Source organism: Amia ocellicauda, chromosome 18 (assembly GCF_036373705.1).
Source record: "Amia ocellicauda isolate fAmiCal2 chromosome 18, fAmiCal2.hap1, whole genome shotgun sequence".
NCBI lineage: Eukaryota > Metazoa > Chordata > Actinopteri > Amiiformes > Amiidae > Amia > Amia ocellicauda.
Window position 1 is genome coordinate 6,374,673 of NC_089867.1, and position 14,804 is coordinate 6,389,476.

The window sequence follows — 14,804 nt, forward strand, 5'->3', positions numbered from 1 at the left end:
GCAGACAACAGCACCCTTGGCCCTCCTGCCCACCCAGTGCATCCTCACCTGCCCCGCCCCCTCAAGACACTGGGGGCTGCCACCACTGCACCCAGTGTGGGAAGAGCTTCAGTACAGGAGATTCCCTTAAAGTCCACCAGCGCATTCACACTGGAGAGAGACCGTACAGCTGCACCCTGTGTGGGAAGAGCTTCAGTACAGGAGATTCCCTTAAAGTCCACCAGCGCACTCACACTGGAGAGAAACAATATAGCTGCACCCTGTGTGGGAGAGGCTTCAGTACATCAGGAGACCTTAGAGTCCACCAGCACACTCACCCACTACAGGAGAATGTATTTTAGCAACAAAAGTGATGCTTTGTAAATATGTTAAATGCTGCCATTTATTTATTCTGGCCTTGGTTTTATTTTTTTCTTGATCCCCATTTAACAAACCTATACAAATGGAAAATATGGGGGTTTTATCTGGTTTAAGACACCACCTTTGTTCAGTTACATGCCGCTGCCTGCATGCATCTCTTGTATAAAATTGGTGAAATACAGTTCTAGAAAATAGAAAAAAAATATTTTTGTTTTCCAGAACATTTTCAAAGTTTTAGAATGTAATTTGCTAGTAAGTAAGGGCTTTGTTGTTCCTCAAGACATCTGAAGACCAAACTAGCAGTGTTATATGTTAATAGCTTAATGTCACGGAAGAAAGTGAAATCAATAAAGCATTTTGTTTCTTTCAAATAAGCAGTCAAGAATGCATGTAGTACAACCGATTCATTACTAAATTGCTTTACAGAGGATCACATTTGTAAATAAATGTAAATGTTTGAGTACTTTTTATTAACCTTACAGCAACTTGAATGGTATATAACAGCAAGTACAAAGAATAAAATCTAAATGTAGGTTGTTGTTTTGTTTTAACTGTAGTGGGAAAGTCATAGTCATTTGTTTTCAAATACATGTTAAGATAATGCTGATGATAAATGTTCACTATTCACAACATTTGTTGCCCAGGGGGGTGGGGCAGGCTATTGGAAAATATATAGAAGCAGGCATTGGGGTTAACTGAAGGTGAAAACAGTACTAGTATTCATGAGATGTGAAGATATTTTGCTTTTATCCAGTTGCCGAAAACTGTTCCTCAAGAGAGCTGACAGAGATGCTGCACTTGAACTTTGTACCTGGTTCAATGTGGTTTGGAAACTCTCAAGAGGTTAGCACTTTTTTTTTTTTTTTGGTTTATTGTTCACTTCTTAGGTGTTAGTGTTAAATAACCATAGGATGGGATGCCCTTACCAAAACGTCTGGGACTACCCGTTTAAAATCTTGCTTGTAATGCTACCCGGAAAAGTGTATATCAGCATGACCAGAAAGCTTGCTAATGCCACCATTCCCAGTGAGGACAGTAGATAACACTTGTAGTTCCTCCAGATGTAAAAGCAGAGAGTTTTGATGGGGTTTGTAATCCACGTCATTGAAACGTGTGGTCGGCTGTGAAGAAAAATCAATAATTAACCCTAATGGATCTTTAGAGCATCGGTATGCAGTGACAATAACCAGATGGACAAGAGACTGAAGTCAACTCTGGATTCCTACAAGGTATGTGCAAAGAATCACAGAAACTTACTTTGGCTTATGCAGTGGCTGAGGCTCTTTTCTTCCTTCTCCTGCAGGTTTTTTTTCTGCTTCCTCAGAAGTCAGAAGCTCAAACTCGACTTCTACCTTCCCCTGGAAAACAGAAATCACAGCACTGAAGAAAGGGTCTGCTCGGCACAGCCCAGCAGGGTCCACGACACAGATTGTTTGACGAAATACAGAGTGGGATTCTTGTTTCCCCTTAAAGCACAAATAGTGCCTGATTGGAATATTTATGTTGCTTCCTTTATTTATATCTTTTTCAGGGGTTCTTAACCTATTTACACCTGTGGACCCCTGCCTTTAGCTGCCTTTCAGAAGTGATCATCACAGGAGTAAAGGAAATAAAAGTAAAGTAAAGGAAATCAAAACCTGAAAAAAATAAATTCCAATGTGAGTTCCCAATTATCAGAACCTTTGGAACACCTGGTTCAGCGATGATAAATTCTATTGTTCGGGAGCTATTTTTATATATTTCATTTTCCATGAACCCCTGCTCTAGCTTAAAATAGCACACTAGGAAGTAATACCAAAAAAGTGCCCTCCCCCCGACAGTCCAATTTTAAAAGAGGATTAATAGCTCATGACATTTGAGACCTGAAATTTGACTGTGGTCTCTGTCCAGACTTTCTGCACAGTTGGATAAGTGTTTTTGAGGCAGCCTTAGGAAAGTGATTAGAGAGGCTAAACTACCATAGGCAGTCGGCTTGTTTCAGGGATAACTCAGTCTCTCGGTGGTTTGGGGAGTTCGACTTCAGGCACTTATTAATAACTTACTATATATGTTGATTGTTTCATTACTTAAGATTTTTTTACAATTATTCTGTGAAAATACATATACATACCACTATGCATCAAAAAGTGAAATCCTACAGTCCTGAAAGAATCTACACCAAGGTTTATTCCTTAAATCTAATATGCAGGGATTAAAATACAACTGGGTGCTTTATACTTGCTGAAGAAAGTTTGCTTGTTCTCCGTAAATTGGACACATCCTAAAGAGTGCCTTTCTGAACTGAAACACTCCTATTGTGTTTCGCATTTTCAGAGAGGAAGCCCGTTTACTGGGAGTGTCTGAATAACAGCATTGATGTCTGAGGAAAGGCCTGCTGCTTTAGGATGTTTCTCATCTAATGATCATCTCTGGAAACATTAGACACTATCCTGCTGTTCCTTAAGAGCTGTTAAATTACAGGACGTTCGGTTCTAATGAGTTAGAGATGATTGAATTTCCTTACTGTCAGCTCCAAGACATGAGCACTGCTGCTGCCAGTCCTCACGGTCACGGTTTCCCTCTCCTTTTCTTTCTTCTTTTTCTTGTTCGTCTTTTTGTCATGTGGTTCCTCTCTTTCCTCCTGCTGCTCAGCCACCTTTGTGAAGGGCCACCAGCCTTTCTCTCTCCTCTTCTTGAAAAGGGAAGAAGTCGGGTACAGGCCTTCTACTGCCATCTTGACAGAGCACTGCTTTGCCGTTTTGATGCCGGTAACCATCCGGGTCAAGTCGATTTCAATGGAACCTTTTGGAAAACAAACAAAAGCATATTTTCTGCCATAATGCAAACTAAGGTTACTGAGTAATTCACAGGTAAATTAGAGTAGACATCTGGCTATACAAGGCAAATAATGATTCATTAATGGATGGCAATGACCATCTATTATACCTAGCTATTTTGGTCTATTTTGAGAATCTAAAATTTAAAGACAACTATTTGAATTTACAGTACAGGGACAGCCCACGTTTAGTGGATGAAATTCCAGCCGCACTGAAATCCTCTTTCTTTTTAACTGCACTGGACAGCATCGAATGATGATGATAAATATGATTTAGTGGATGTTAAGCACACAGGGCCAATGTCAGTCCTCTCTAGGGGTCAAACTACTGCCCATTTGAACTGAAAGTGAGAAGTATTGGGTTACAAAACAAATCCTTCTGTCTTGTGTGATCTATCGCATTGTGCTATTGACTTACAGGTCTCTGCAAACCTGAGTACTCTAAAGCAGTGAATGACTGAATCTGTAAGAAATGGAAGAGTAAAATCAACAAGATTTATTTTTGTTCAATTCATTCTTGTGCTCTTCAACACAGCCTCCATAATTATAATTGGTTAGATGTGATAGAACAAAATCTATCTACTATATTCAAGTGATAAAGATAAATCGGTCATTCTAAATATATTAAAAAATCTGGGATGAACTGACATTTCTGGGATGTGCGGTTGCAGTTCTAATCTTACTGTTGCAACCTGAGATTCGGAAGACATTGAAACAATCTTTTTATGGTGTGAGATGCTGAACTAAAAATAGCAGGCAGCGAGTTTATTTTGAACTTTTGGGTAATTAAATTCCACATCTCTCCAAAGTACAAAATCCCTCTCAGGGGGGCGCTGGCTACCAAACATCAATTTAATTAAAAATCGGCAACAAAATATTTTGAAACATTCATGGAAATGAGCATTTCCTGGGTCATTTATGTATTGAGCTGAGGCTCCTCCACACTTATTGATGTATTTGTTATTATTTAAATATAGTTACTCAATAGTGTATGCTTGACTATCTTCTTTTTTGGGGGGTGAGGGGGTATCTTCATTTCTATTCTGGGGACAATTTACAATGTCCAGTTTTTCCATAAGCTTTTTGAGCGCCATCTCTGTGACTCGAGTGTGCTATTCTTGTTTGGTTTGTTCTTTCCCAATCAAATTACCTAATCTGGATAAACGTGCTTCTACAGACATTTCTCAAGGTTTTATTCAAAGATGTGATGTGAGGAAATGTATCGGTGTTGCCCAGATTTAAGACCCTTGTCCAAAAATAACAAGCTTCTTTACAACACTTTCCCACAAACCCTGTTAAACATTTATGTAATCCTTTTAGCATTAACATATTTACTCCTTAAGATGTGTTTTTGTTTTCCTTGTTTCAGAGCAATTTAAAGTATGTGCATGTCTTTGGTGGTGGTGGTGGCAGCATTCAAGTGATACCAAGACAGTTGGCACAAATTCATATCACTGCTGTAGCTTTTGCAGTGTGTTAATATGTAATGATTGTCTTCCAGATATGCGGTTACAGACAAATTCTATTACTCTGAAAGGATCAGATCTTAGAGACTGATTGGCGCTGTGGATTAACTCGCAGGCGATTTCAAGCTCTTTGCTTATAGAGCCCAGGGGACACGTCCCAAATGAAATGAGTTTGGTGGCTGCAGACTAACCCCCAGAAGACATAAGTCCCTGCTTCAAAGTACTTCCTCTTTCTGTTAGTAATTGGGGTCAAATGAACACCTGCCGAGAATGTACTATGAGTGCTTAATGCTTTAATTTGTCTGAGAGGTAGATCGAAATATTCATTAGTACTTCAAAGAAACCACTGCATAAACCTACAACACATTACACACACAAAAACACGTTAAGTTGTAGCTGAACGTACTCACAATTTGAAAGTGTTATTCTGTAATTAACATATTCATGAAACCATGCTGAATTGAAATTGATAGCCTTTCAGAGTCTGTTGACCACTGTAAAGTTTCAGCAGTGACATTTCAGCAATGTACTCTGCAGAAATTGTAAAATGTCACCCTAGAGCAAGGAGACATAGGGAACATACATAGATTTCAAGTATGAAAAAAAACTAAACAAAAAAACACAACTCATCTTACAAATAAATATTGCAAAAGCAAAACAAACCCTTGAGAAGCCACTGTGTCGTTTGACTTTTCTTCCAAATGAGCTCTTAATTAAAACCATGATGTATTCAATTAAACCTTAATTGTTTTCAGCTAGTGCAAACATTGGACACTGAGTTATCTCGGAGCCACTTTAAAAGTCTAATTAAATAAACAAGTAGTTTCCTTTAGTACCTGAGAGGTCTGCTGGAATAAAAATCAAAGGAATACCAGGGACTGGGAGGAATAATTACTGCGTAACAGTGTCTGAAGAACAGAGACTCTGAACAAGAGTAAAAACCATCTCTGCTTCATTTGTCTGCAGCTTACCAAGGAAGTCATTGGCGGAGATCAAGTCATAGTCCCAGACCTGCAGGATGAGAATGGGAGCCACACGGTACTCTGTTTCCTCCAGGGAGAACACCGACTCCTTGCTCCGGTAGACAATCTTCTTTTCCGAGGACAAGTAGTCAAAGCGGAAGATGAACCTCCAGTTGAAGTTTCCTTCCCCGGTGAAAGAGCTGAAGTGGACGTCGGTCTCCTGCTTGCTCTTGTCCATGGTTTTGATCCACCTGTGGTTCCAAAAGCAAATGACTAATGGAGCGCTTACAGTAAGTTCACTTAATAAACCCGCCACTCTCCCCTTGGATCGGTGACACTTGATCCATGATTCCAGAAACTCTGAAAACCTCAAAACATAACAAACCAAGTTTATGTAGTTATTTTTGGCTTTGTTGGTGTATTAAATAAATACCTTTTCGGGGGGGAGGTGTTCCCCATTAGTGTTTACATAATTGTTGCCCAAATAATGGAATAAGTAGCATAAAGCAAGAAGTTTGATCACTTGAGCACTATATAATATATAGTAATGTCACTAGTCACCCAGAGATTCTCAGAAGGAGCACTGACATTTAAAAAAACAATGCACATTCAACTGACAAATAAGCAGGATGCAAAAACAATATGATCTTTGAAGGCTGAGACATTTCTGCTTCATAACATTTAATTTTTTTATTTTTTATAACTTTGCAAAACTAGCTTTTGAAAAGTAAATTAGAGGCCTTAAAAGTAAAATTATAATTTGTCTCTAATGAGGATTGTGGAATATAACCTTTATACATAATTTTAATTGCTGAATTATGCAATGAGGCACATTTTTCCCCTCCATACAGACTAGCACTGACATTATTAAAATTCAATACTGTCGTTTCTTCATTTCCTACCCTTTGACATAAATGTCACTGGATTTAGTTCCTGTGACTGGATTCACATCATCAAGTATGACATCTTCGGTGTTCCAGATAATGACTCTAAGTTCATAACTGTGAGAGAGAGAGAGAGAGAGAGAGAGAGAGAGAGAGAGAGAGAGAGAGAGAGAGAGAGAGAGAGAGAGAGAGAGAGAGAGAGAGAGAGAGAGAGAGAGAGAGAGAGAGAGAGAGAGAGAGAGAGAGAAAAGGAAGATGTGTGCACATAAAGAGAGCAAAGTGCAGACAGGTCAAGATATGATGTTTGCAAATCAAGTTTGAACTGTGAAGATAACAAATAATTTAGTTACAAACTACTTCATAATTCCCTTCTGGTGCAACCTTTGTGCCTTACAGATGGGCTGACAATACTTTCAAAGGGAAATTCTGGCATCTGTCTAGAATTTTCTGACACCATTTAGACAGCTTTTCACACACTTTTCTTGCCATCTATGATCAGTAGCTGTGAAGTAATGCTCAACTTTCATTACTGCATTATTTGTTTGATCCAGAAGTGTTGTTCACATGTACAAAAATAGAACACTGTTCAAACAATAGATATAGTCCACACAGTTTCAGTCATCAGTATATGTTTTTGTTTTTCTGAAATTCTTTCTAGTGCTATATATTGTACTTATTCTGTGGTGGATATATATTTGCGAACCTTAGGTGGTCTGCATATTTATTTCATGCCAGCAAAAGTGAATGAATGTTTATATTTCTTCAATTACATCTTCGTGAATTTAGTGAAGTACAGAGTAAATGCCCACCTCTCTGGTTTCCGTGGTGACACATTTACTGGTGGTGGTACAGGTAATTCTTTAGGGAACAAGTCTACCCACATTAGCACTTTGCCCTTCAGGAGAGATGGATTACTTTAAATACTGTGAATATTTTCATTGCACATCATAGAAGAAAAGAGAGAACAGAATTTTGGAAGACATCTATGCACTGGCAAGTTACATACAGTGTTGGGAGTGAACAACTACAAACACCATTGCTGAAATCAGATTGAGTAACCATAATGATGATGATGAAATTTGCTAATCACTAAAAAACCACAAACCAAAGTTTAGGCTATGTCTCAGTAGGCCTCACCTGCTCCAGGCCGGGCTTGTCAGCATTGTATAGTGCTCTAACCTCCACGTGCTCCGGGACGAGCTTCACTCCAGCTCCAGGCATGAGCTCCCATTGCTGGAGAACATACAGGGCCATGATTTCTTGTTGTTCCTCTACGGTTTTTCCTTTCGTGCCAGAGGATAAACCGAAACAACGAGATATACGTGAGGACTCATTGTTTGTAAGAAACTTGATTAAAAAGCACACATCTGACTCTCAAATACCTATTCGCTGTACTTCACTGGCACTGTTCCACTTAAGCAGTATTCGAGTTCATCGTATTATTCGTATTATAAGTATTATTCATGTTCATCTGAAATAACTGAACTAGGCCCAGAATTCATCTCATATAACTGAATTCACATACACAGTGCTTTTCTTCTCATCTCGTCATCTCCATATCCGCTAAGCTGTTAGCTCTTTTATTTTATTCCTTTCAGAATTGCTTCACTAATCCCAGGTCTTAAAAACACACAATACTGAGGTAACTGATACAGCTACACTGATTTGCATAATTTTACAGAATGTGATGTCAAACAATGGAACAGAAGGGGACATTTAAATGGAGTGGAATGACCTATCAGTAGAAAGCTTGAGATAATTCTGGTTCAGCTCCTGCACTAAAAATGTAAAGCTTGCAGGTAATGTTATCATAAAGAAGCTGGATATTACAGCACAAACATAATCAGGGCACTATGCTGACAAAAGATTTTCACATAATGCATCAAAAAAAGTACCAAGCTGCAGAATTTCATCAGGTATATGAAATACTTTCATATCAATTTTCACTTCTTGAGCTGAAGTGTCATAAATGGCGTCGGGAAGACGGTTTTCTGTGCAGAGCTTGGCGAGAATTTGAGTGGGCTTCCTGGCATCTCTCCATTTGTTATACCCCGAACTGTGAAAGGAAGAAAAAGTAGCATATTGTAAATGAATACATAATAAATCACAGAAGATAGACAGCACATTGATTTCCATTTATTTGTTTTATTTTCTGACACTTAAAATAAAATAAAAATAATGAACATTGATGAGCTCATCACTATCAGATTGTCACTGAGTCTGACAAGGACAGATTTCATATAGGTGGCAAATACGATGTGTGGTTCAATAATTTTTTTAGATACTTTTTTTATGATTACTTGATTGCTCTGATAGTCTGCCATTATAAAAGTATCCATAAACATTGTGGTTTACTTGTATATCCATCAATCTGTATTGTATTGTTGCTGGGGAAGGTCTACATTTATTTGCACTTTTTGAGATGTAGTTTTCAGTCCAAGATGAAACTGAAATTACCAATCAGTGTCTGCCAACTGAAAATGTGTTATGTTGCTTAAACCACTTTTGTTTCTTCTCAACGTTTTTGTTACAGAGATGGTAATTTGCTGCATACCAACTCAGTTTTGCTGGTGTGCTTCAACCAATAGATATTTAACCTTGACAAAATTCATTCCATGTTTTCCATAGTTACCTCACAGAGCAGGCATAGAGCTTATTGCTCACACAGAGGAACACCTTTCTCCATTAAAATGTTCCACTAATGGGACTGCCCTAGGAAAATCACAGACAGCTATGCTACAGTCTGGGCCATGCTTCAATTAGGAACATCTTCAGTCCATGGTAAAGGCAATCACTGTTTATTGATGGAGGACTGATAATAATGTTTACTTTTTATACTTAGAGGCGAATGACTATATTTGTGGGTGTAATGGATAGTGATTTACTAAGATTCACACCATTAACTTTGCTGTTTAAATTGGTTATTTTAATTTCTGAACTGTTTTACATCCCCTTGATTGTGAAAAACTAAATACCTGAAATAATGGCAATAAATTGAAATTAGATGAGACTGTGGCTAGCTGACATTAAAGCAGTAGCGGAGAAACTCAGCTTGTTCTTGGGCAGTAAAGGAGAACCAAACCAGGATGGACACTGACCTGCAGTAGACACGCTGCAGTCCACAGCATGCGTAGTGCCTGCTGTAGAAGCGATTCTCAATGTCAATCTTCGTCTCTCCAATTAAGTCGTCGCTGCTCACTAAATCATGGTCCAGGACTTGAACTGTGAGCTCCGTCTCTGTGGGGAAGTCTGCTGTGAATTCAAAGAACCTGCCGAAAAACACTGAGGTCAAGGTTATGGAAACACAGCATCTCTCGTGGTCTTAATTTAAAACACAGAAAGAGGAGATGCAACCAAAAATAATGCACACACACAAAGGAATTAAAATGCCGGATAAAAACACTGAAGGAGAAAATAAAAACTGAGAAGTCAACGTCTGGAGGACGATTTCAAAGCCAAGGCATTTTGTGTAGTTTAAGAGCTTAGAAGTTTGCGTACAGCCTGAACATTTGGCCTCATTCTGTACAAAACATGACACAAGTGATTTACTCGTCGTCTTGTGTCTAGTGACAGCTGGTTTTCATGTCCTTGTCAATCAATACACTGCATTGAGAGAGGGTCATTGGTTTACTGTTGTATGTCCTTACAACCTCACCTTGTCAGATTTATTTTTACACTTTGTTGCATAAATTGAAAAACGGGAAGACTGAATGGACAGCAAAAGATCAATAGTGTGATCAAACATCTCTACATGTAAATGGGGCTTTGTATTGTTCCTGGTTTTAGAGACACTGGAACAACTACATTGCTTATAGGCATGGAAAAGTACATTTTTAAAAATAACATCTTATTTAAAAGACATCTTTACTTTGCTAAACATTCTCATTTTGCACAGCAAGGGACTGATCATAAATCAATATTTGAGTAATTGAAATGAGATTAAATGGATCAGAAAGACATCGTTTGTCACAAACCCCTATTAACTCTGAAATGCACAATTGGGTGTATCACCGCAGGATTTACAGGCAATTACAGTACACAGTTATTTTCACATTTAATGGAAAAATAAAATAGAAGATACAAGCTCATAAAATATTCATGGGTAAGGCTCTTACTTTTACCAGAGGGATAAAATATATGCGTTCTGAAAATTGTTTTACAGCGATACATTAATTTATATCAACATTACAGTTTAAAATCCTGCATTTCTCCTGAACTTCTAAAATGGTGCAGGACACTTACTCTCCAAACATTGGGTTCAGTTGCTTTGGTATGTATCTCTCCTTGGAAGACAGCTCTGCTTTCCCCAGTTTAACGGTCACGTAGGGATCTGCTTTCCCATTTGAATCGGCTGGGGTCAGGTTCATGGCCTAGAGTATTAATGAAGAAGAGAAACATGAATTGAAAAGGCTAATGTGGCTGTCATGCTGACACAGGCCATTTGTAACCTTGTATTATACAGGAATATGCGTGATTCACCTGATAATGACTTTATCTAAATGATTTTTCAAACGCAACTGTGGCAGGTTTGGTGAAGATATCAATATACTAGGCTTATATCCACAGAAATCCGATGGTTAAAGTGAATACATATAGAAATGTTATAAACAACCTTGGAGAAAAGCAGAAGTTTCAAATGTCAGGCAACGGTTGGGGAAATGGTCACTCAAAAGTTAAGTTACATGCTGAAGTGCAATTGTGAGAATTGTGGGAAAAACAGTCCTCCTAAAATCAGTAATTGACAGAAGAAAGGGATGGCACAAGCTTGTCCTTTTCATCCTGAAAAGTAGATGAGTTGCTTAAGTCATACAAATGCTATTATCTATTGAAAGCCTTTATTAAACATGATCAAATTGCATTACAAAAGCTATAGCAAATAAATTAAATTACATTTGAAAATGTTGTCATCCCAGCTGTGAAGATAAGACACCTTTAATGTCTATTTTTGATATTTTTCTTTCTCTATAACACCGTCACAGAAGCGTAACACTCTCTACTTTTCTGAGCCATTTCTTCTGCTAAGGTTGTCATTTGTCATACTAATAAGGGCCTTGTGAAATTCCATCCTAAATCTTATTCCCAGGATAGGAACTCTATGGGGAGAGTACAATAGTTTCACCATACCTTTCTCTGCAGATGAGTAATGGTTCCCCCAACTCTTTCCAGAGGTTATTTATTCCGGAAGACTCCATTAACATTGTACAGAACACAGAGGATATGCAACAAGACCAACTGAAAAATGTAGCTCATATAAAATACTACTTTACAGTGTGAATCTCTCTCTTACCTGTATTACATAGACTCTGACAACTACTTGAATAGGAGAGTTGGGTGGAATTCCTTCAGTGATCCTGAATGTATTAGCCTGAGCCTCTCTCGCCAGGTAGATACAAAAGGAACCCTAAGAAACAGGTTAACATTTCAAAGCGTTTTCATGAAACCATGCCAAAAAATAACAACGATTGGGTGAGAGGGAAATGCCTGTGATATTTCAAATGTAAGCCCTCAGCTGTCAGCTAAAATAGCACAAAATCTGCAAAGTCTTAAGTGAAAGGGAACTTCCCTTTTTTTGTAATTCTTACAAAAAGGTTTACCAATTGTTAAACAGAAACCCAAAGAACACCTTCTGCTATCTTTGAGATGCTTGGTACTCTAGTAGCAATTCAAATTTAGTTGCCACGTTTCTCTGCTACATTACTGGATACCTGAGCTGACTAAGCCCTCAATCTCTGACAGCAGGGCCTGAAAATCCAGCACAGGCAACAAGTCATGGGAGATTGCTGTTATCAGCAAAGCCCCCCGTGAGCATAATAAACTTCATATAATAGGGAGGCTTTGGTGGTGGCTGGGAGCCAGGCTATCAGGACTGAAGCACCCTGCTATTCTCTGGGCTGTGGTCCAGCTGGGGCACTGAAAGGAAATCAGGCTGTATTCTGGTCTCCTACGGTTTACCTGCTCTGTTAATTCACTCATGACTTATTTAGTAGTTTTAGCCTGTAGACACATTTCATAAACCTAATGAGCCCACCAATTAGTTTGGACAAAGGTAATTCTCCATATGTCATCCTTTTATGCTTTTCCAACTGTAAAAACCTGTATCACATGCACTAAACCTTCTTTGTTAAATAAGGATGAACATTTATTTAGACATGTCATGCTTTTATGCATCTGAGAAGAACAAAATGCAAAACCCAATGCTATCAATTAATTTACAGCTAATAGCAATAGACTAAATAAGGGTATCCTAAGCCAAGGTATTTGTAAAGTGTATTATCAGCTAGTATGTATAATCCTTGACAAGCTTAGTCATGGGTATACATTACTTTTGTGAATAAACAAACAATTAATGCACCCTAGGTCCAGGAGAGAGATCATCAAAAAGATGAAAATGTGTTACTCTCAGAAGGCTTTCACTTGTGGATTTAATGAGAAGCATAATGTTTCCATTGATGCTCATAACTAGTAGTCATATTTCATGTCACGTCATATCATGATTGAGATTTAGCTGATATAATCACACACAAAGTGTCCAGGAGAAGTGGGTAAAACTCCTTTAAAAGGTTAGAATTGTAATACTGAGATCTATGTTAGTTACTAAGTGTAAAAACCTTTAACTGAATTATGGATCTATTATTGGAATCTCTAATGAGAAAACAGTCTATGAAATCATGCATTTTAAACACTTGATTAATGATAATGTATTCAGAGATGCCCTCCAAAAATACAGCTCGCTCTAGTTTCCATTCTCAAAGGCTAGGTGTTTAGAAGTGGTCCTTTTCAACTGATGAAAGAACCATCTGGACTGCAGCAGATCTAGGCAGGCTCACTTTAAACTTCCCAACTGCTTTGTCTTGCATCTCCTCAAACTCATCCCTGCTTTTGCCCTTGTAGATTGAGAAGATGTGCAGCCAGTCTTCAAAATTGTCAAATTCCTTCTCCAGCTCACTATAAAAGATCTGAAGAAGAAAACAGTTTGCATTTACAATCAAAGAAGAAGAAGATCAGTCATCTTTTAATGATTTAAAGCATTTTGTACCTAGTAAAGTGATACAAGACACAGTTGATTAGGCCAATTTATTGAATGAAACTGTCAGTAAAACTATAGGAACAGTAAGGTAAAGGCAGAGACTTTAATTGAAGTACATGCAGATTCCACTTGACTGCATTCAACAAAACAGGACCTTACCCTTTGTCTCACAAGATCTGAAATTAGATACAGGGCTATGAACAAAACAAAACAGTTTCAATTATATGGGAGTGAGAGAACAGCAGATGGCCTCTGAGACAGCAGGAGCTAAATCTTGTCGGTGGGGTGATGAATGATTGCAACCTTTATCAGCACTAGTGTAATTTTCCCCTACAGAATACAAGAACAACTTCTGCTTCATCCTAGAAGATTCCTGCAGGTGAGTAATGATTCTCTTGGACAAATATGTGGAAGTTAACCTATATAGTTAATCCATGAAGGCCTTTGCTTTCATTCAGCTTCTGACCTCTCTCTGGGATGTATGGCTTTAAAACCATCCCTGAGTTTAATTTTGCACATGACTTTTGCTGGACCTCGCCCAGGGACAGTGAATCATCCCCCTAATGATATAAAACTTGTCAAGCTGGAATGTACTTCTTTAAATTAGAACAACCATCTTCGATTTGTAAGGTATCATTTATGGCCAGCATCCCAAGCAGTGCATGATATTTTAAAAAGACATGGCAAATACTGCTAATAAATAGGAGTCTTAAAGTTATCACCCAGATTTTCCTTGCCTTTTCCTAATTTAGCAGATCATTTAGCTAGTTAACTTTGAGTTCTGTCCCTAGCTTTTCACAAGGAGTCGTTTCTGCAAGCAGGCAAATGGAACAGAGATGAACAGAGCCTTTAATAAGAAAGCCTTCACAATACCAGATTTTATCAACTTCAGTTCTTCAGTTCTCCAATTGTTATGCAAAAAATAACTCTCATTCTGTTTAAACTCCATTTTTCAATTTTCTGCTGAATTAAAATATTTGTATGCTCTTCTTTTCTTCTTTCCAGTGCATTCACAAGATAACATTGTGCATTTTAAAATGGACTAAAAGGCATGTCTTTGCCCTGTAATACAATTAGGACTGACGCTTCTGCTTGGGCTTACAATATGTCAGGCAATTTATTCCAATTAGAAACAATTAGGCAGGTACAGCTTTAATAGTTAATTTTTCATATTTTGAGATCTATGCAGGGAAAATATCTGAAATAATGAGAGCCCAGGTGAATCATTATATAAGAGAAGGGAAGAGATATTTGTTGTAGTTTTAATCTGTATACATAGTGCACCACACT

General features: G+C 38.1%; 1 protein-coding gene across 1 annotated transcript in view; it reads right to left on the minus strand.

Moving 5' to 3' along the window:
* Positions 1-399: 399 nt before the first annotated feature.
* Positions 400-14,804, minus strand: part of LOC136714084 (fer-1-like protein 4) — a 37,451-nt gene continuing 23,046 nt past the window's right edge. Inside the window, exons 19-31 of the mRNA XM_066691396.1 lie at positions 13,315-13,443; positions 11,775-11,888; positions 10,730-10,857; positions 9,586-9,756; positions 8,389-8,543; positions 7,894-7,917; positions 7,625-7,770; positions 7,297-7,382; positions 6,506-6,604; positions 5,613-5,854; positions 2,864-3,141; positions 1,618-1,718; positions 400-1,481 (exon numbers count right to left, since the gene is read on the minus strand). Coding sequence (XP_066547493.1) covers positions 1,301-1,481; positions 1,618-1,718; positions 2,864-3,141; positions 5,613-5,854; positions 6,506-6,604; positions 7,297-7,382; positions 7,625-7,770; positions 7,894-7,917; positions 8,389-8,543; positions 9,586-9,756; positions 10,730-10,857; positions 11,775-11,888; positions 13,315-13,443 — 1,854 coding nt within the window. The 3' untranslated portion in view covers positions 400-1,300. The remainder of the gene's footprint in view (positions 1,482-1,617; positions 1,719-2,863; positions 3,142-5,612; positions 5,855-6,505; positions 6,605-7,296; positions 7,383-7,624; positions 7,771-7,893; positions 7,918-8,388; positions 8,544-9,585; positions 9,757-10,729; positions 10,858-11,774; positions 11,889-13,314; positions 13,444-14,804) is intronic.